The 21,502-nt window shown below is 43.8% G+C and overlaps 1 protein-coding gene across 1 annotated transcript; it reads right to left on the reverse strand.

Annotated features, from left to right (window-relative positions):
- Positions 1–820: 820 nt before the first annotated feature.
- ZBTB11 (zinc finger and BTB domain containing 11) lies at positions 821–21,178 on the reverse strand. The gene is made up of 11 exons (XM_068417463.1): positions 20,393–21,178; positions 16,748–16,983; positions 15,857–16,088; positions 13,886–14,700; positions 11,651–11,830; positions 10,926–11,162; positions 10,395–10,539; positions 9,188–9,305; positions 5,624–5,782; positions 5,054–5,229; positions 821–3,782 (listed from the first exon to the last, which is right to left on the reverse strand). Exons 1-11 carry the CDS (start codon positions 20,700–20,702, stop codon positions 3,256–3,258), a joined length of 3,135 nt encoding a protein of 1,044 aa, XP_068273564.1. The 5' UTR covers positions 20,703–21,178; the 3' UTR covers positions 821–3,255.
- Between the last annotated feature and the right edge of the window lie 324 nt (positions 21,179–21,502).

Below are 21,502 nucleotides of genomic sequence, written 5' to 3' on the forward strand. Positions count from 1 at the left end.
TTCATAGGAGCGTGAGACAAACTGACTTTCTGAAAAGCACCTTCCAAGTTGCACTAGGCTGGAAAGCATATTGCCCAGCCCTAAGGGTGGCAACAAAGTGCCCCGGGGCCTCTCAGCTTCAGTAGCTGGGACTCTTCTGCATGAGAACAGGTCTCGGTAAAGAACTGCTTGAGGGGTGCTGGGCTCTCACCGCCTTGTCAGCAGCTCCAACACTGGCACCTGACTGTTACCTGTTAAATGTACGCACTGTTTCAATGCAGCAGAAATTCAGGCTCTTCCTTTGACAGCCAGGAATGACGTGGTTCTAGCTCCAGTGGAAACCAAGGAGGGAAAACCTGTGCACACAGGACTTTTTGCAGGTCTTCAGCTGTAGTTGCATCCCTACTGAAAAGCACTTGTTCAATGGCAGGCCACCTTACTCCTTCAGCACTCAGCCTTTTGAAAACCCTGGTTTTATTTAATGATACTTCCCTACTTAGCTTGGTTACGTCTGTGGGCTCACAGAAGGGTTAATACGCTAAAACGCTCCTAGCATTTCCCGTAGAATCAGGATGAACTACAAAAAGTAACCAACCTTTCTGCGACATGGACTTGCCTTAAAGTTGCTCTAACAGCACAGGGAAAGGCACAGGAGGCAGCTGTACAGGAGGGTGATGCTGGAAGAGCCCTGCTCAAACATTCCTCCCCGAGCAGAGGCAGACAGAAGTGCTGTGTGATGCTTCCTTCGGGGTGGCAGTGTTGAATAAATAATTCTGTAACACTTTTTTTTTTCCCCTGAAAAAAAAGTTGCTTGAAAGAATAATTCATGGCAAAACTCCGTTTATTTAATGACAGAAATAACCGTAAATTTATACATCTAACACTAAATAAAAACAGCAGAATGTACAGATCAAACTCATTATGTACAGGAATTCATTATAATGGACACTGCTCATGAACTTTATTTAAAAAAAAAAATCAATATCAACTGCACATTTGCAGCCTGACTTCAAATAGATTGCAGAAGGGTAGTGAACATCTTAAATTAAGAGCTGAAATCTAAAGAAAAACATAAGGCAACCTCACACACAGGGGAACAGCAAAGCTCAGAGTGACACTCCCCCCTCCCTCCTGCCCTTCGGAAAAGCTAAGGCACAGTCTGCTAGGGAAGGGGTGCCGCAACATCCAGCTTTGATGGTCCTGGCTGAGTCTTGTTCAGGAAACAACTTTCTGTGATTTTTTTTTGTTTGTTTGTTTTTTTGTTTTTAAATGGCAGGCCAGCGAGTCAGTTAAAGCATTTTTACAGTGGATAACAAGGCTCCAAAATTCAGATTCACTTCTGTCTCTTCCGTAGGTTGGGCAAATAAATAAATGCACCAAAGATTAAACTAAGGTGCTGGTAATATTCTTTTTGTAAAGGTAACATGCTAAATATACAAATAATGTTCTAGCACTATTTACAGCTATTTTTCCTTGAGCATTTCCTCACTTTAGTAATACATAATTATTTGTAAGATACAAACATGGAAGTAAATTTTGAAGTTTACCTAGTGCTTTTAAATTTTTTCCCATCATAATGTCAGTATTTTAATTTTAAGCAGGATGGCTATCTCCAGATTCTTGATAATGCACAAATTCAAGAGTTACAGCTAGCAGGATTTTTGTTTAAAGTATTCATTTTACTTTTACTCCATTTGGTAATTAGAAAAGAATACAATTGTACAGGGCTGCAGGATGTATAAATAATTACATTACTTCCCTGCGGGAAGACCTTGACCTTTGAAATAGTCATCTACAGATTAATTCAGATCCAAGGCAGAAATTTAAACCACATATTGCTTAAAAAACTTTCAGCAACTGCTTATCTACACGCTTGCAAAGTATAAAAAGAACAATCCATTCTGTACCTTAGTAGACAGATACTCAGAGAGTTAAAGATGAAGAAAGGCAGAAATAGTAACTCAAACGAGGTGGTTACTTTGTCACAGGTTTGCTTAACTTTTGTTCAGTGGATCTGCTCCACAGGTAGCACAGTTTTATGCACAGAACTTTATTTACAGAATTTACCCTGCAGTATTACAGGCTTCTGGCTCCTTGGATATCTCGCTGCGGTCAAAGCTGGGAAACATTTCATCATACCATAGACTGAGTGTAAAACACACAGCTCTGATTGTTCACGTGTGTAGCACACTTGGTTACCTCTCGGTAGACACATCTCTTGCTTAAAAACCCCAACCACCAATGAAAGAACCCACAGATTAAGGTGTGCACTGCTCGTGGTGTTAAATCAGAGACATTTAAACCTGGGCCAAGCGTGGCTGTCATTCATGCTCACTTGCAGGAACACCTAGTAAGAATTTTTCCATCTCTGTGGTGTAACACTGGCTAATTAGCTGGCCCTGGAAGTATTTTCTTACAGCAGCAGTAATAAGGTCTTCTGGAGACTAGTGATTTTGAGACAAATTTAATTTTTACCCCACACTAAGATTTTCATAGTTCTCTATCCTCATATTACCGTGTGTCCCATTTGGGAATTAGCAGGGCCCGAAGTAGTCTCCCTGCAGTGGGCTGTCCTCTGCTCAACTGAAATTCACAATCCACCTCAGAGAACCACTTCCTCAGACTTCAGGGGACCCCTGCTCATCCTCTGTAAAACATTTTACAGCATTCTGCTGAGCCTTGGGCCTGCCACCCACCAACCTGGATTTTAAATAAATTCTTCCAAACTGGGATTCGCTCACTGCCGACGGGGCACACACCCACAGAAAACAGCCTCAGATTTTCTATGTCACATGAAGCACACGCTGCACGAAGCATCCTGCCATCCCCTGGTCTTGGGGAGTAAACAGACAGAATCCAATACAGGTAAATTGCTCACAAACTTGATGAAATGCACATAAAAACAAAAATAAAAAAATGCTACTGATAGCTGTGCATTTCTAGGTTTTAGTGCAGCTTCTTTATTTTTTTTTTTTTAAGTTACACCATGATACTTACTCCATGACACAGAAAACATTTTTTTTTTTTTTTTGATTTTTTTTTTTTTTTTTTGCAGTTATGGCCAGTGCAGAAATCTTTGCCTTCAAAGCCTTGGCCCCCACTGAAGTATCTTAACTTTTTCCCCATAACGTGTGGTGCAGTATTTCATCACCAAGACAGTCAGTACTGGGGATTAACTGTTTGAAAACAGCCATCACTGTAAGCCCCAGATACCCAGTTAAATACTTCTCTCTCCCAGACTGCAAGACCTCCCCCTTGCTCTCTCGTAGACTACATTCAGTCTGTCTTTGTAACATGGGCCACTTCTACTTCTACGGCTTCAACGGCCTGTGTCGCTTCAGCCATTTTCTGTCCCTGCTGTTGTGCCAATACATAATTTACCACCTGCATGATGCTTTGGTCAGAAAGAGTAGAGACTGATGTACACTCCTCAGTAGCTGCAACTGCTTCGAGGGCTTCAAGCGTCTCTCCTGTCACTACCACAGTCTCAATCTCATCACCACCAACGTTAATCTCAGCTTCTTGTTCCTGCATGTCTGCTGCTAAAATGCTGATGGCGTGCTCCACCTGCGTCCCTTGGTTATGGAACTGAAGAGTGTCTTTTTCCAGCATAATTTTGCAGGGTACGTAGTCCCTGTGAAACTTGGTCATGTGCTTCCGCAGCGTCCGGGCATCGATGTACGCTTCGTTGCACACCGGACAGACGTAGGGTCGCTCCCCAGTGTGCGTCCGCACGTGACGCTTCAGTGACCGTGCATCAGCCCAGGCTACCCCGCAAGTCAGACACTCAAATGGCTTCACCCCTGTTCTCAAACGGAAAGCAAGGAGGAGATGACTGTCAGCATTCATAAACATGCATGAGAAGTGACAGGGAGAACAGCAGGATAAAAGAACAAAAGAAATACTACAACTTTTTCTATGTCAGAAAGAGATCTTGTTTACCATATATTTTACTTAAAAAAAAAATTATTTTCAGAAGTCCTTTTAATACAATTTTTCCCCTATTTTAAGTACATAAAATTCTAATTATTTTTGCTGGTGATGCCTTTCTGAAACCATGTTTTACTTAATAGAATTTGTCACTTACATTCCTAGTCACACTTCGTTTCTGTAAATCTTACTATACACATCCTCAAATCAGCACTTTATCTCATAACACCATCTACAGCTTTTTCCCTCCTCCTCCTCCACACCGCATCTGTTCAAATACTGCACCTCATGCTCGTATAATCTTACTCTCCCTTACAACGCCGAGTGCTGTGGTCTGTAGTATCTAATGGGGCGTGTGGGTGGCGACAAACACTATTTCAATACTGGGTTTTCCAGTTACTGGAGATTCAGGCTAGGTACCTACTACAGGACACTCTCTCTGTTTAGAAACAAACACAAAATCTCTATTTCAATAGTTAACAGCTCTTGGGTTTATTCATTAGCTCTTTAAAAGAAGACATGCTTCAAAAAAATGGTTTTTGCCCCAAGACAGGAGTGTATATACAGACTTCCAACACAGCTGGAACAAGCAAATACTCAAAAATCAGTATCGTACTTCACATCTAAAGTAAAAATGCACATACTTATTTTTTTTTTTTCATTATAGTGTTTTCCTATTTTCCCCAAACTTCATACAGTTTACTGCTTGTTATAAATCAAGAAGCTGACCAATTTCCAACAGTGATCCTTTTCTTAAATTCAGGCCAATCACTCTCCTGTTTGAAGGATATTTTGTTAACCATCTGCACCTTTCAACCTGGAGAATGTTTTACTACACCCAGTTCTTTGCCAGATCTTTTAATCCCTTCTAAAAAAGCTCCCCTTCCATTACAGTTTGAGAAGGACAAGCTGTCACTGTCCCTGTGTGTGACTGCAGTTTTAGGAAGATCCCACCAGCCACTTCTGGGAATCAGTGGAAGCAAGTTAACAAACCAGGACCAGCATAAAACTAACTGGAGAATCTGTAAGAACTTCTATGAGTCTTCCAACACGGGACATACACAGGCTCAAAGAAACAATCACCCCTTTCTCTGTAGTGTTTTTAGGGGTTGAGGGATGTCACGACTCCTTGTTTTCTACATACCTTCATGATTGTTCATGTGTCTCCTGTATTCCCGGAGTTGTGTGAATTTTCTTCCACAATGCTCACAAACTCGTTCCAGATTTTGTTTTGCTCTTCCTTTTTTACCGTGTGTGGCTTTCTTTACATGTCTTCTGTACAAAGCTTTCTCATAAAATTCTTTACCACATATATTACACCTAAAATGTGTTGAGAAGTCTATTGAAACCATTATTCTATGCTTATGTTATGCTTTTAAAATTATAGCAGGCAAAGTTTAATGGGAATAGTGTCTCTTATGACAAGTAGTTCCATAATTAGAAATAATATTGTTGGGCTGAGGTACATTTCCTCTTTTTCACAGCCACAAAGCTTCCACTTACCCTTCTAAAGAACTGAGATCACATACAAAGCATTTCTAACTTCATCAATTATATTTATCCTGTTAAAACTTCATATTTATTAGTTCCAGGAAAGTGCCAGTACAACTGGTACTTTAACAATGGACTACGCAGTTCCTTATCGACTGGTTGTGGATCTGTACAACCTCCTATTGATTAGGACATTTCAGTTGTTAAATGGATTTCCTCTTACCTATAAGGGTCTGTGACAGAATGAGACTTTACATGAGAATACCAGTCTTTCTTCCAACTGTAACATTTTCCACAGAACTGGCACTGAAATGGCTTCACACCTAAATGTTTATTCATATGCTGCCGAAGATCTCTAGCTTCATAGAAACTCTTTTCACACCTGTAACAGTAAAGGTTTTAGCATCCCATAATAGAAACATCTTGGTGATCCTATTTCAAAGGCAATGGAACCCTCTTCTTTAATGGCAACTGAAGACTTTGAGAAGACAACACCCATTGTGTCATCAATATCTCTATAAAGCACAATCCCTTTCCAAACTAAGGAAAATTAAAAGGAACAGCAGTTTATCTGAAAGGCTGGGATATAACTTGAGGACCTCCAAAATACTTTTGTCTGTAATGGGTAACTATATTCCTTCTGTTATTTTTATGGGGAATAATCAAAGGCAAACCGACTGGAAGACACCAGGAATTTGTATTATACCATACGAACTTACGAGGATAGTAACAGATGTTTCTTCCCTTAATCAAAGAGGATTAATTATTGATACAAAGATAACAGGCATCTGTTGTTTGTAATGATCAAAAGTATTTTTTTTTACAAATTAAAAACCAAATTTAGAATCACAGAATCAACCAGGTTGGAAGAGACCTCTGGGATCATCGAGTCCAACCATTGCCCTGACACCACCATGTCAACTAGACCAGGGCACTCAGTGCCATGTCCAGTCTTTTCTTAAACACATCCAGAGATGGTGACTCCACCACCTCCCTGGGCAGCCCCTTCCAGTGGCTAATGACCCTTGTTGAGAAGAAATTCTTCCTAATGTCCAACCTGAACCTCCCCTGGCGAAGCCTGAGGCTGTGTCCTCTTGTCCTATCGCTAGTTGCCCGGGAGAAGAGGCCAACTCCCACTTCACTACAACCTCCCTTCAGGTAGTTGTAGACTGCACTAAGGTCACCTCTGAGCCTCCTCTTCTCCAGGCTAAACACCCCCAGCTCCCTCAGCCGTTCCTCGGAGGTCAGACCCTCCAGACCCTTCACCAGCTTGGTCGCCCTCCTCTGCACTCGCTCCAACACCTCAACATCTTTCTTGAAGTGCGGGGCCCAGAACTGGACACAGGATTCAAGGTGCGGCCTCACCAGTGCCGAGTACAGAGGGACGATCACTTCCCTAGACCAGCTGGCTACACTGTTCCTAATAGAGGCCAGGATGGCATTGGCCTTCTTGGCCACCTGGGCACACTGCTGGCTCATGTTTAGCCGCCTGTCGATCAGCACCCCCAGGGCTCTTTCCGCCGGGCCGCTCTCTAACCACTCTTCCCCCAGCCTGTAGCGCTGCATGGGGTTGTTGTGGCCCAAGTGTAAGACCCGGCACTTGTTCTTGTTGAACCTCATGCCAGTGGTCTCAGCCCATCTATCCAACCTGTCCAGATCCCTCTGTAGGGCCTTCCTACAAGAAAGCAACTGAAAGTAGTGATACTCATGCTTTAGCTTGCTGTTTGTATACATCTAAACCCAGGCAAATCCCCAGTTTTCCTTCATTTACACCTTGCCATAGTATGACTATATAGAATTACTAGCTCCTCTTGGTATGAAAACCACAGAGGTCAGCTAATCAAAGACACGCTTCCTCCCTTTAAAAGAAATTCTGCTCTTCAGACATCTTTGCCTGATCATCTGCATCTCTTCCTCATGTAACATCATATACTCAAGAAAGGACAGAGGCAGATAAATTCCAGCAACAAAGGTGGAGGATTCACCTTCTAGAGCTGATAAACCTCTGGAATAAGGGAATCTCAGAATTCCCAGCCTCCAGTGGAATCTGAAATGAAAAAAGGTTCCATACAGGAACAAAACTTTTAGTATTACATTTCCCAAGGAATGGGCATTCTGGAGAGGAAAAAAGCCTTCTTCAGTTTTGAGGAAAAAAAAAAGGGGGGTGCGGGAAGTGATGGTCCCCAAGCCACCCAAACAACCTCCTGCTCCTAGGCTGGAAAAACCGACAGCTCCAGTTCAAATGGAGCTCTTGGGGATCCTGGGTTTGCAGATCCACATCAAAAAGTATCACAAAGACCCCTAAGGGTCTTGAACAGGGTTGGCACTTAGTGCTCTCCCTTTAACAATTGCATATTTGGAAAAGCCATTAGAGAAGTAAAAAACTCAAGCAACCACCACCTCTGCCCTGACACTCTCACACACTACCAGTTTAACTGAATACCTACTTCACTGGAAAACTTCCACCAACATTGTAGGAAAGTAACTCATGTTCAGCTTTGTTCCACTGGGCCAGAAGCTCAGACTGAAGCCTGGCAGGGAGATTTACATCCCAAGCCACCAAACTAGAAAACTGAAGCCTGGTTATCACTTAGTGAAGCTCTCTAAACCATTTGTGACAACATTAATTATATTCTTAGTAGAGATCTTCGCTGTAGAAGAAACAAAGACTGTGTCTGTTTTGAAGGAGTTGGGGAATCAAAATATCTTCTCTGTCAAGGTGATCTTTTCCATCTATGACTGTACTTGAGTAAAAAAAAAAATTATTTTTTAAATATATTTCTCCTTCAAAACCAAAATTGCCTTCCTTAGTATGTTTCATTAAACAGTGCTGTCCCTATTGTGCACCCTGGTAGCTCTGTTCTTTGTACTTCTAAGATCGGTATTTTTAGCATTAAAAAGCACTAAATAAAAACATTGCTGACATAATTAAAGTGAGTTTTCAGCAGTTAGAAAATATTTTTGCTAGCACGCAGCAGCACTACCAGAGATAGTTTAAACAACACTTTAGATTAAAGCTTTCATTAAAACCATGAGTTGCATACAGGCAATCATATAAATTGTACAGCTGCTCTTAATACCTGAGCTTTCCAGAGACCTAATTGACAGTTTGGAAATTAAGCACCCTTTGTGCTGTTACAGGTCACTTGAAAGCTTCTCCTACAGTCTGCTTGGTCATGGAAAAAGTATCCATCTTTTGCTAATGCACTAGGAGACACACCCTTTCCAGTCACAGAGTTCCTGCTAAACTAAAGTCCATAATGCAAAGATATTTAAGTGATCATATAAGTTTTATAATCAAGTTAACTGCAATAGTCAGTGAGTCTTAATTTATTATGTTCCTGCAGAGCTGTTTGCTAAACACGGCGTGTATTGCTGCACCCCCAAGTACATGACATCCTAGACTGTATAGGGAATTTTCAAATTAAACTGAAATTAACTATTACACTAAAAGATGGCAAGAACAGGCTCAAGGCCCTTTGCCTCTGACAAGTCTGGGTCCTACAAGGGAGCTTTAAAACCACACTGATGACAGCTACAAGTGGAAACACACTCATTAAAAAGCAGCTGTATGAAACTACAGCCAGTTAACAGTTAAACAAGCTTTTGCTCTCCAATGTAGGTATTAACAAAAGTGCATTTTTCTCTCTTATGCTTTAAAAGTCTTATCCCAGGCCAGTGAACAGCTTCAGGCTACCAACAAGGAGCTGCTTTTAATCTTTAAAATTACTTGGATCATTAACATTAAGAAAAAAAGCCCACCAAAAAACCCCACCAACCAACTTACTGAGTACACTGATAGCCACGAACTTCAGGCTTTGGCTGGTGTTTCTTTATGTGTTTACTGAGTCCTGATGCCCTGTGGAAGGATTTTCCACAGATGGAGCAAAGATACTTGGATTCTCCTAACAAAAACAAAACAAAACATGTTATGAAGCCAGGCCTCCATGTCTCTGGAGTGCTTTGTGAGAGTGGTTTTTTCTTCTCATATAATTTATCTTAAGTAATCAGAGCAATGCCACAAAGAGAAGTTGGTTTACTTACACATAGATGGAATTTTTAAGTGTATTTTGTGCGTTCCAATGTCATAATACCTGGGGGCAGGGGGCAGTAGCAACTCTAAATGACTTTATTGCGTGCTTTTCAACACAGGTACAACATTGCAGCTATTAATTAGTCATGAAATGTGAACAGCCTAAAAAATTGCCCTCGTGTGTGAAAAAAACCCAGTTGCCTTTGTTCATATAATATACAACTTCTCCAGCAACACAGCATTGTTTATGGATGACTTACATCTTGAATTTGTGGACCACCACCTCAAAATAAAAAGTTTTCTGCTCCAATTCATCAATTTAGGACTGCTGAGTACTAATAGAAATTCTCTTATTTCTGGAACAAATTGTCTTAACAGAAACAGACTCTTACTTTTTATTCCGCCCAACTCGGAATAAAGAAACAGACAATTTCTCCACCTTACAATTTTAAAACTCTGCTTGTATTAAATTATTATATTGCCATCTTTCACATGCTGAGATCTTTCAAGGTGCCAGGTTTTATAAAATTCCATTATTAGTACAGCAAGTCTTGTAAAACATACATGGAGATTCTCAGAGATTTAACTCAACATGTTTTCCTCTGAAAGGATGGAAGTCTAAGTGCTCCAGAACATTCCAACCTGTTGCCTATCTTTGTTGAATTGACATGATACAGGCATAAATACGTACACAAAAACAAAGGAACAGACCCACCACAATTCCCTGTTCTTGTAGAGAACATATGCATAATAACATTAAGCTATGGTAAAATAAGTCCAGAAAATAAATGTAAAATGACTACTTACCTCTATCTCAGCTGCCTGACCAGTAGAAGAAAAAGGAGAAACTAGTAGTTATTTATTTTTTTAAACAGTTCCTTTGACACTGAAGAACAATGTTGAAGTTCAGCAGCATGCAACAGCCAACCCAAGTAAAAGGATCCTCTTTTTCATCACTTACCTGTATGAATGCTCACGTGTTCCTGAAGACTTCTTTTTGTGACAAAAGACTTTTCACACAAGTCACACTTGAACTGTTTCTGTACTTCATGGAGAGCTAAGTGCATTTTTAATCCATGCTTATACGTAAAGGTCTTTCCACAAACCTAAAAAAATCCATATCCGGTGGAACACGACAAATAAAACTCATTATGTAAGAGGTGTTTAACTTCAAACACAACAAAACCTCCCGTATTTCTTGGGAACCAGGATGGCCAAGCCTGTGATTTCGCACCAGTGGCAGAACTGGTCTGTTAAAAAAGAATACTCAAAGGAAGACATTCTTCTAGACATAGGAATAAGAACTTTCATGATTCAACTTCATTTTAATTTTTTTAGTCTTGGACTACAAGAATTTTCATCAGGAATGTTACAGTAGTTTTCCTCATTCTGAAGTAACCTAAATTAACCTAAATTTTAGGACAGTGTCAATACTGAAATATCAAGAAAACATTACTAATTTGATTACAGAGTAAAAGGACTTTCTCTTTACCTTGCATGCATGTGGTTTCACACCTGTATGTTTGAGCATATGTATTCTGAGCGAATAGAGCTTTGGCAGAGTTCTCCCACATATATCACATATAAACTCCCGTTTCGTTCTCCCTTTCACTGAAGACACGCCTGTCCCTTCTACACCAGCAGCTGGAGCGTTCACTTCAGTCTTCCGAGTGTGCCGGACAAGGTGGGCTCGCAGGGAGGCACCATACTGGAATTCTTTCTTACACAACTGGGAAAGAAAATATTACAACTTTACTTTGCATTTAATACTCCAAAATTATTTCACCAAAAAAGGTAAACAAAGGATTGAAGTATAGTAACAGGATTAGCTGGGTCTGTAAGCTGACTCCAATAGGCATTTTATCTCGGGTTAATTAGTGGTTGTAAATTTTGAATTTTGTGGCTACTGACAGAGCCACTGATCACTTCCCAGTGAGGCTAACTCCCAGGCTAATCTAAACACAGCTGCAAATTTACTGGTAAGGTTAAAAGTAAAGCCCACTGTCTTGAGTAGCAAGCACACTCCCACATAACACAGTGCTGTCAGGCCATGAGGCTGCACCACGTTTTACCCCACCCCATCCAGATCTGGGTTGCATCTGCCTCTGAAAATACATACAGGTATGAAAAGAGGCAAGAAAAATAATTACTAATGTCACTACTGAATGAATTTTCATAAAGAGGGAGATTTACAGACAAAAAAAAACCCCAACTTACTGGGCATTTATACTCTTTAGATCTTTCGTGTTTCAGAGTGTGCATTATCAGTGCGTAGCGCCGCTGGAACACCATTCCACACTCGCTGCACTTGTGCTGCGCTTCTGCTTCGGTGTTTTCTGTGCTCTCTCTTTTGGGCTGTTTCATTTTTTTCCCTCTTTGTACCAGCTTCATGGCAACCTAAGTTGGAAAAAACATAACCCCTGAATGAACTTTACTACACTGTATTTTAGATTTCCTCTGCAAGTTAGCACTAACATTGATGGTTTTGTGTGTTACTATAATACCACCTAATTTTGAGAATTTCTTCTCAGAAAGGGTCATTAGCCATTGGAAGAGACTGCCCAGGGAGGTGGTGGAGTCACCATCTCTGGAGGGGTTTAAGAAAAGACTGGACATGGCACTTAGTGCCCTGGTCTAGTTGACAGGGTGGTGTCAGGGCAACGGTTGGACTCGATGATCCCAGAGGTCTCTTCCAACCTGGTTGATTCTGTGATTCTGTGAAAATAAGTTAACAGGAGCTGTTCCTGAAGGTAGATATTCCCTCTTCCAAAACAGAACAAAAACCTGTCATTCTCCAACCACCATAAGTAGGTTGCTCAAATATTTTGATTGTGCTAGTTCTAACGTAGGGGCTTTAAGTTGTCCATCTGTAAAAGGACACTAATGCTACAATTTCTATCTACTAAGGTATTGTAACGATAACAAATTATCCCTCTGGGTGAGGGACTGCTGGCTCTAGCGTGTAAACATCTCACAGAACACCTGGAAAATAACAGTTCTTCCTAAGATTTAGCCAACGTGGAATGAGTAAGGCAAAGTGTACTCTGTCACAAAACCGAATGTATTAATGCTCAGTGAGGTGGATGTCAGCTATTGTCAGCTATCCATAGGCACTGAGAGAGGACAGGCTCCTGAAGGGGAAAGAGTAAGAAGACCATTTCTTTAAAAAAAAAAAAAAAAAATTGAAACAACTAGCTCAATTAATAAACATTTAATATGTCCAAGTGCCAGAGATTTTAATACTGGTGCTCTCTAAACTTTTCCTTTTAACCGACCCCAGTTTGAAGGTAGCAGGACTGCACTATTGTGACTTATGACTATGTCTTAAAGATTTAAGTAGGGGAAAGGGACCTGGGGGTCCTAGTGGACAGCAGGATGACCATGAGCCAGCAATGTGCCCTTGTGGCCAAGAAGGCCAATGGCATCCTGGGGTGTATTAGAAGGAGTGTGGTTAGCAGGTCAAGAGAGGTTCTCCTCCCCCTCTACTCTGCCCTGGTGAGGCCACATCTGGAATACTGTGTCCAGTTCTGGGCCCCTCAGTTCAAGAAGGACAGGGAACTGCTAGAGAGAGTCCAGCACAGAGCCACGAAGATGATTAAGGGGGTGGAACATCTCCCTTATGAGGAGAGGCTGAGGGAGCTGGGTCTCTTTAGCTTAGAGAAGAGGAGACTGAGGGGTGACCTCATTAATGTTTATAAATATGTAAAGGGCAAGTGTCAAGAGGATGGAGCCAGGCTCTTCTCAGTGACATCCCTTGACAGGACAAGGGGCAATGGGTGCAAGCTGGAACACAGGAGGTTCCACATAAATATGAGAAAAAACTTCTTTATGGTGAGGGTGACCGAACACTGGCACAGGCTGCCCAGAGAGGTTGTGGAGTCTCCTTCTCTGGAGACATTCAAAACCCGCCTGGACGTGTTCATGTGTGATATGGTCTAGGTAATCCTGCTCCGGCAGGGGGATTGGACTAGATGATCTTTCGAGGTCCCTTCCAATTCCTGACATTCTGTGATTCTGTGATTTACATAGGATATCAAATTTTTCATCCCCAATGCTCTGTTTTCAAGTCTCAACAAATGTAGGGTCTCACTTCTCTAACAGATAAATACATCTGTCTATGACTGACATACACACACGTTACTTAAGAATTAAATTCCCAGATCATCAATAATTTTAGGGAGAAGATACACCTTCTGTCCAACCATAAGAAGCAGTGAGGAGATATGTAAGCTGGGCTAAGGTTACTGAGCATTCTAAAGATCTTCAATATGGAAGGAATTTTGACACCAACTTTTTTTTTTTCCCCACAACTGTCACATCCTAGAAGTTACTTTGGTTTGAAAACAAAAAAAAAATTGCCAGACAGTGCTTGGAATCAGGAAACATCCTTTTCAGATTGGTCTCAAAACACTTGACGATTAGTGACACCAGGGCCAAACACAGACAGAATACCTGCTGTATTGCGGATTTAGGATTTGTCTTCCTATTTTGCAGTTTTTTTTCAATTCCTTTATGCAATCTGATATATCCCCCTTCGCTAACAGAGCGCTGGCGAAGCTTGCTTTTGTAAGTATCATCTTGGTTTGAAGCCAGGCTTTCTGGTTGTGCATCTGAAATGCTCTGTTCTTCACTTTGCCTGCCACGTTTTTGCTGGAGTGTTTCTGAGGAGTCTTCAGCAGCAGCGTCCACGTTTGCTTTACCGCTTTCATTTTGATCTGTCTCCATTTCTGTTTGACTTTGCGTGTCCGTGGCTTCCACAGCCGGTGGCTCAGCCTCTATGACAGACACGGTGCTATTTGAAATGCTCTCCAGCAGCTGCACCTTGACATAATTTTCAGTTGTTTCACACTCCTCCACAGGCTTCAAATGATCATCTGAGGTGGCCTGCGCAGGCTCTGGGGGCAGGAGGTCAGGCTGGGGTGCTGCTGCCTCCTCCGGCCCAACGGAGGAAGGAGCTCCATTCACAGCTACGGGCACTCCACTGGCTGCCAGCTCAGGTTGCTCAGCACCATCCACAGGCTGCATCTCAACTTCAGTCTGCTCTGCTAAATTTTTTGTTGACGCCACCGTTTGAATATCTCCCTTTTGATACACCATGATTTGTTTCTCTTCCATCTGTTTGTGCACATTTTCACACATTTCCAGCACCTCTGACATGAAGAGGTGCCGGGCAAGCATGGCCACTTCTGCCATGCTACAGAAGTCAAAAGTTAGTTCTGAAGTATAAGCAAATTCCAATAGAGGCAGGAAACTGGACTTGCAGAACCCTACCAGGAATAAAACAAGAGATTAGAGCAAACACTGATGACCCCGAATTACACCAAAATACCCCCGTGATGGATACAACAGTTTGCCTTTGATATGGTTAAGTCTGAAATTTAGAGCAAAACACACTTGCAAGTAACATTGAAGCCCCTCCACTGGGACTCAATTGTCATTTATGCAAAAGCATCCTCCTTGGGTATTTTCTACATGGAAGTAAACTCAGACAATCTTCCCAATAAGTAAGTAGAACTGAGGTATTTTCACAATAAAATAAGAATGTTTCAAGGTGCTGGGAGAGCCACAAGATTTTTGAAGCAGATTAACCCTAATTAAACCAAAGGCTTTCTGGACCTGCTACATTCAGAAAGTAGTCAGGATTTAAGGAACAACTGATGTGGCAGAAAAATAAGACAAGAAATTGGCCAATGAAAAAAAATAAAGGTATGGATATATAGATAGAAATGCTTAAAAATAAGCATTTGGTATAATTTTCCACAGTTCTGTAAATCATAAATCAAATATTGAATTTGGGGGACCTTCTGGACCATCATACTACAAATCTATCATTTGTGCATGTCTATTGCTCATGCAGAGACAGGCACAGTTAAACTAATGAGAAAGCAATGCAGTAGGGATATGTTCTGTACAATATTCATCACTACAAAGCTATTTTTAGAAGATTTATTTTAGGATTGTCTCCTATTTTTAAGGTATCAGAAGGTTTGAGAAATAAGCAGAAACATGTATAATAGTGTTTTAGAGACATAAGAAATTTAGTATTTGTTCAGTAAAACAGCTGAGAAGCTAGTCAACACCTTCTCCTGATGTATTGAAGCATTTGATTATGTTCCCTTTTTTAATGTTTGTGACTAATACAAGGAGAAAACATGCCTAAGCAAAGTAAAAATCAATCCAAAGCTTCTCAGAAATTTTAACATGAAATCCCACAGTCTATTCAATATGGAGGATCAGATTATGCAAAACCAGAGGGCTCACTTTAGCATTAAAATCCACATAAAATGCTTTTAGATTAAAAAAGAGAAAAGCAGCAAGATAAAATATTTGGTTGTCTTGAACACTCAAATACGACTGAATCAAATACTGTACACCTTACTTAGGATATTATGATTTCTAGCTTTGAAACCCACAACAATTCACCTGACAGATCCACTACAGCTTCATGACTAGAGACAGCTCCCTTTTCAATGAAGAGCTCTCGGAAGTACTCGCTGTTGGCTGCCAAGACACATTTGTGGGCTTTGTACTCCTCTCCTTCAATCAGCAGAGTCACATCACAGAACTGATTGGAAAGCCTCTGCTGATTCAGTTGGTTTAAGACTGACAGACAATGTTTGGAAGATGACTGCTTCACAAGGCCCTTACTGTCAACCTGTCACAAACAACATCATGAGAACTTCATTACATTCAGACGATGCCTTTTTAAGCATTCACACTGAAACACAGAAAAGGATTATTTTCTGCAACCGTACAATCAGTTCCAGCCTGCATAATATACAGCTTTACTGTCATTTTCTTTCTTTAAATGCATCAAGTCTCACCCTCCCTCCACAGAGTTACAACAGACAACTGGAAAAATGGGAAGACATGGGTATTCAAACAGTTCTTTGACCATATTTTTCAACGCTACAGTCTGAAACAGTTTCTAGATTCAAGTCTTTACATGCGTACGAGCTCCCAGTTATCATCAAGAATTTTATACAGAAATATAGCATCATTTATCAAGGAGCAGATACAGATTCCATGAGAATCTTGTATGTGATGCTTTACTACTTATATTTTTGCCATTCATTTTCCCTTGGGTCCTATACGCATAAATAGGAGTCACAGTGATTTTATTTTCCAAAGATGATGTACTATAATTAATTTCATGTCGTATATAACAGTAACCCGTTTCCACACACTGAATAACTTTGGCAAAATTGTTGTCTTATTATTGCAAGACTATCACAACAATGGAAAATAAGTGTGTGACTAAGAACGCATTAACAAACATCTTAAATACGTTCAGCTGTAAAAAACGGTACTTACAAACACAAGCTCATGCTTTGCTATTGGCTTCTTCTTCACAGGCTTTGGGGCTGCAGCTGGGATTGATGCTGTATTACTCAATTCATCATCTGTTTCGTTACTGTCTTCATGAGATTTTGCATCCAGTCCTAGTTCCTCCAGCATTTCAGAAGGATCGGACAGAGATCTAGAGCGATCCAGCTTTTCCTGGCACTTGCTGCATTCTTTAATGTAATCTTTAACCTGCTTAAGAATACCTAAGAAAAAATAACGGAGCTTGATTAGGCTTCTAATCTTCATTCTATTTACCTTAATTAACATGTAGGTGATTAGCAAAACAATACTACACACTTACTGAGAAAAATTAAGTCAGTCACCTACACATTCCTTCTTTGACTTCTTTTTACCAGTGCTTCTCTCACGCTATTGTATGATATTGTATGTCACTACTGTAATCCATGATTAATTTGATACAGAACACTTGGAACACCACTGTATCAAGCAGACCCTCCTAGAAAGATTTTTAAGACCAGAAAAAATATCTGTATTTATACTTTCACCCCAAGAATCCCCAGACAATGTAAGGTGTAACCTGATCCTGCGTTTAGCCCACACAAGTGGATCTCAGCTTGGCCTGACTGAAGCAGACAAGAACTGGAAGGCTCACCTAAGGGCTTTTGCAAAATTGGGACCAGCTGTGTTATATGCAACAACGCTGATATGTATTATTAATATCAATTTAAATCGATTACTTATGATTTTGGAATTTAAAGAAATTCATTTCCCACCACTACTTCAACCGGTGTAACTAAATAATTTTAGACACTCAACACTTCCTAAGCTCAGGGTCCTCTTCCAGGTATCAAGGAAAGAGACCTGGGGGTGCTGATCGACAGCCGGCTGAACATGAGCCAGCAGTGTGCCCAGGTGGCCAAGAAGGCCAATGGCATCCTGGCCTCTATTAGGAATAGTGTAGCCAGCCGGTCTGGGGAAGTGATCGTCCCTCTCTACTCAGCACTGGTGAGGCCGCACCTTGAATCCTGTGTCCAGTTCTGGGCCCCGCACTTCAAGAGAGATGTTCAGGTGTTGGAGCGAGTCCAGAGGAGGGCGACCAAGCTGGGGAAGGGTCTGGAGGGTCTGACCTACGAGGAGCAGCTGAGGGAGCTGGGGTTGTTTAGCCTGGAGAAGAGGAGGCTCAGAGGTGACCTTAGTGCAGTCTACAACTACCTGAAGGGAGGTTGTAGTGCAGTGGGAGTCGGCCTCTTCTCCCGGGCAACTAGTGATAGGACAAGAGGACACAGCCTCAAGCTTCGCCAGGGGAGGTTCAGGTTGGACATTAGGAAGAATTTCTTCTCAGAAGGGATTATTAGACATTGGAAGGGGCTGCCCAGGGAGGTGGTGGAGTCACGATCTCTGGAAGTGTTTAAGAAAAGCCTGGACATGTCACTTAGTGCCATGGTCTAGTTGACAGGGCGGTGTCAGGGCAACGGTTGGACTTGATGATCCCAGAGGTCTCTTCCAACCTGGTTGATTCTGTGATTCTGTGAAGACATTTTCAGTGTATGGCTTTCAACCCAGATTAATTTTCTTCATTAGGACAATATAAAAGCATACATAACAACGGTCGCGTCTCTGTAGTTCAAAATGTAACACAGCTCAAAAACTTGGCTGACACAGAGTTAGACCTGCACTGCTCACACCTTCTCAGAGCATGAGATGCACTGTCATTACAGAAATATCTCTGTAAGGATCAGAAAAACACAGGCTTCGGGCAACTCAAGACATTCCAACCCATTTCAAACACTTCTACATCTCCTTACTTTCATCTGAAACCAGGGCTAGTTCTCAGGATAGAAGGTTTCTGGTCTTCAGATCCCATATCTAACACCCTTCCTGGCCACTGGGCCATGCTCCAGCCCGTTGCTTCCCAGTTACAGAGCAGACAGACACAAGAGACTGAAGCCCATCTCAGGATGATGACTGGTTCGAAGCTGCTGTCCACCAGCAGCAGAAGAGGATTATAATGGCAAGGGAAAGCAATGTTTTCAAGGAGACACGGATAAGAAACAAAACACTTGAACTGAAAGAAGGGCATGAATGTTAGTATTCTCAGTACAAGTGAAATAAAAGAATATAGGTTGTGCAAATAAAGGTAACCAATAAGATCAAAACATGCAGAACAGAATGCCCTCTTCTGACAAAGAATGGACTGAGGTCCATTAAGGAAGTTTGCAGCACAGGATGACAGTAGATGCTAGAACAGTCCAGTACTGGGCAGATGATGAGAACCCAGATAAAGGCAAGACGACCATCATCCAGGACGGATGTATCAACTTTGAGACACCAACTCCTTTTTCACTTCAAAGATCTTCAAGTCAATGAGATCTGGACTGGAAGGATGGGCTGCAGCAATAGCAAAAAGCCTCCAAATTAACATGGGGAAAACTGAAGCTGAAATGACAGACGTGATGACTGATGGACCAAAAAAAGCAGAACAACAGAAGCAGCACAAACAGAAACTGGGCCCCGGTCAACTGAAAAGTGGGGTGTTTGTTTAATGGATACACAAGACTAAAAGTAGAACACCAAATCCAAAGGGAACACAGACACCAAGTCATTGGCTCAGCCAAAAGAAGGCCCCAACTGGGAATCACTGATGTTCATACACTACCATTTCTAGTGGCTATGACATCACTCAGGACCCAACTCAGAATTAGTTTGGTCTTTTCAGCTTCTCATTAGAAGAAAGAGACAAATGAGCGCAAGGATTATGAACCATCACTGGCAGCTCTACTGTTTAAACGTGAACACCATCCACATGCTGGCTGGAAGAGGTATTATGAGGTTAAAAGTTGAACTAGGTCATCGCAGAATCAACCAGGCTGGAAGAGACCTCTGGGATTATCAAGTCCAACCGTTGCCCTGACACCACCATGTCAACTAGACCATGGCACTAAGTGCCATGTCCAGGCTTTTCTTAAACACATCCAGAGATGGTGACTCCACCACCTCCCTGGGCAGCCCCTTCCAATGGCTAATGACCCTTTCTGAAAAGAAATTCTTCCTGATGTCCAACCTGAACCTCCCCTGGCGAAGCTTGAGGCTGTGTCCTCTTGTCCTATCGCTAGTTGCCCGGGAGAAGAGGCCGACTCCCACTTCACTCCAACCTCCCTTCAGGTAGTTGTAGACTGCACTAAGGTCACCTCTGAGCCTCCTCTTCTCCAGGCTAAACACCCCCAGCTATGGGGGGTCATATGGCGTGGATTATCGCCCGATACACAGCGTGAAAGTTAAGAAATTGCTACCTTAAGCAGACTGTACAGGGACAGTCACGCTGTGTTTTGATGTATTCAAAACACCGGTACCGAATAAGAAGCCACAGGACAATTCGCTGTCCAAGGCGTAACTCGCTCAGCAGGTCCTGCCTCTTCAGGAGCGACCCGCAGTCGCAGCCCACAGCCCACGCGCTTTGAGACGGAGCGTTTCAGGGCACCGGCCGGTCAGCGAGCGACGGTCCCCTCCTGCTCTCTCCGGGAGGGCACACAGCCACCTTCCCCGCAAACCCTGGCCACCGACCCGGCGCCGCGGGGGCTGTAACCCCGGCTGTGCCAGCCCCGCTGGGGCTTCTCCCGCCCCCCCGGCTCCCCGCTCGCCGTCCCCGCTCACCTCGCCACCAGTACTTCTGCGAGAGCCCCTGCCAGGTCTGCAGGCGGGTGCGGTGGGCACCGTCGGGCGCCAGGTGCGCGGCGCGGATGAGGCGGGCGCGGCGCTCGGCCTGCAGCACCACCTCGAGCTCGGCGAAGCGCTGCTGGTCCCGCTGCCGCCGCTGGTAGTAGAGGGTGCCGCCGCGCACCACGTAGCAGGCGGCGGCTTTGCGGATCTTGCGCTTGGCGTTGCCCTCCGTTCCCGGCGCGTAGGGCTCCCGCTCGTTGGTCAGGTAGCGCAGGATGGCCAGGTAGCTCTCCTCGCTGGACATGGCGGGGCAGGGGGAGGAGGAGGAGGAGGAGGAGGAGGACGGGGCGGGGGGGGGTGATGAAGGGGCAGCCTCCGCGCGGCTTCCTCAGGGGCACGCGGGGCTTCCCCCCTCGCCGCCGGGCAAAGGCACGGAGCCGGGCACGCCGCTCTCGGAGGGCCGGGGGAGGGGGAGGAGGGTCAGGCTGTCGCCCCCGGGGCGGAGGCGGCTGCGGGGCAGCGTCTCCAAGCGGGACGGGGTCCGCCCGCGCCAGTCACATGCGGTGAGCCCGTGGAGGAGGGGGGGGGGGGGCGGGAGGGGCGGCGTCCCGGCCCTCGCCGGGGGGTCTGCGGGGCTGCGGAGGCCCCTCCCGGGGCAAGGAGAGCACGCGCTGCCGAGGGAAGGAGGATCGGGGCCCCCCGCGCCGCCGCCGGCCCCTCGCCCAGGCGCGGGGAGGGCGGGCGGCGGGTCCGGCGGGAGCCAGGCCCGGGGGGGAACTGGAGTTTCGCAGCCAGCGGCGGCGGGTGGGAGGGAGAAGCTCGGGCAGCAGCGGAGAGACAAAATGGCTGCTGCACAAGAGGAAGTGAGGTCAGAAGGCTGCGCGCGTGAGAGGTGGGCGGGAGGAGGGGCGCGTGCTCAGGGGAGGCGCAGCTCGGTGGGGGTGGGGGGGAACAAAGCCGCCATCTTGGAACCGGGCAAGGCAGAGGGCGGGCGGAAGGCTGTGGGCGGCCATCTTGGAGCCGGGCAAAGCCTGTGAGGGCGGCCCCGGCCCCGGCCCCGGCCCCGGCCCCGGGAGGAGAGGCCGCCCCTAAACCCTTCTATAG

Source organism: Nyctibius grandis, chromosome 23 (assembly GCF_013368605.1).
Source record: "Nyctibius grandis isolate bNycGra1 chromosome 23, bNycGra1.pri, whole genome shotgun sequence".
Classification (NCBI taxonomy): domain Eukaryota; kingdom Metazoa; phylum Chordata; class Aves; order Nyctibiiformes; family Nyctibiidae; genus Nyctibius; species Nyctibius grandis.

Coding starts and splice junctions, on each gene's coding strand:
- ZBTB11 (XM_068417463.1), bottom strand. CDS start 20,702: ATGTCCAGCGAGGAGAGCTACCTGGCCATCCTGCGCTACCTGACCAAC. Junction 11,831..13,885: donor CTAAATCCGCAATACAGCAG/GTATTCTGTCTG, acceptor TTTCCAACTTAG/GTTGCCATGAAGCTGGTACA. Junction 11,163..11,650: donor CTAAAGAGTATAAATGCCCA/GTAAGTTGGGGT, acceptor TTTCTTTCCCAG/TTGTGTAAGAAAGAATTCCA.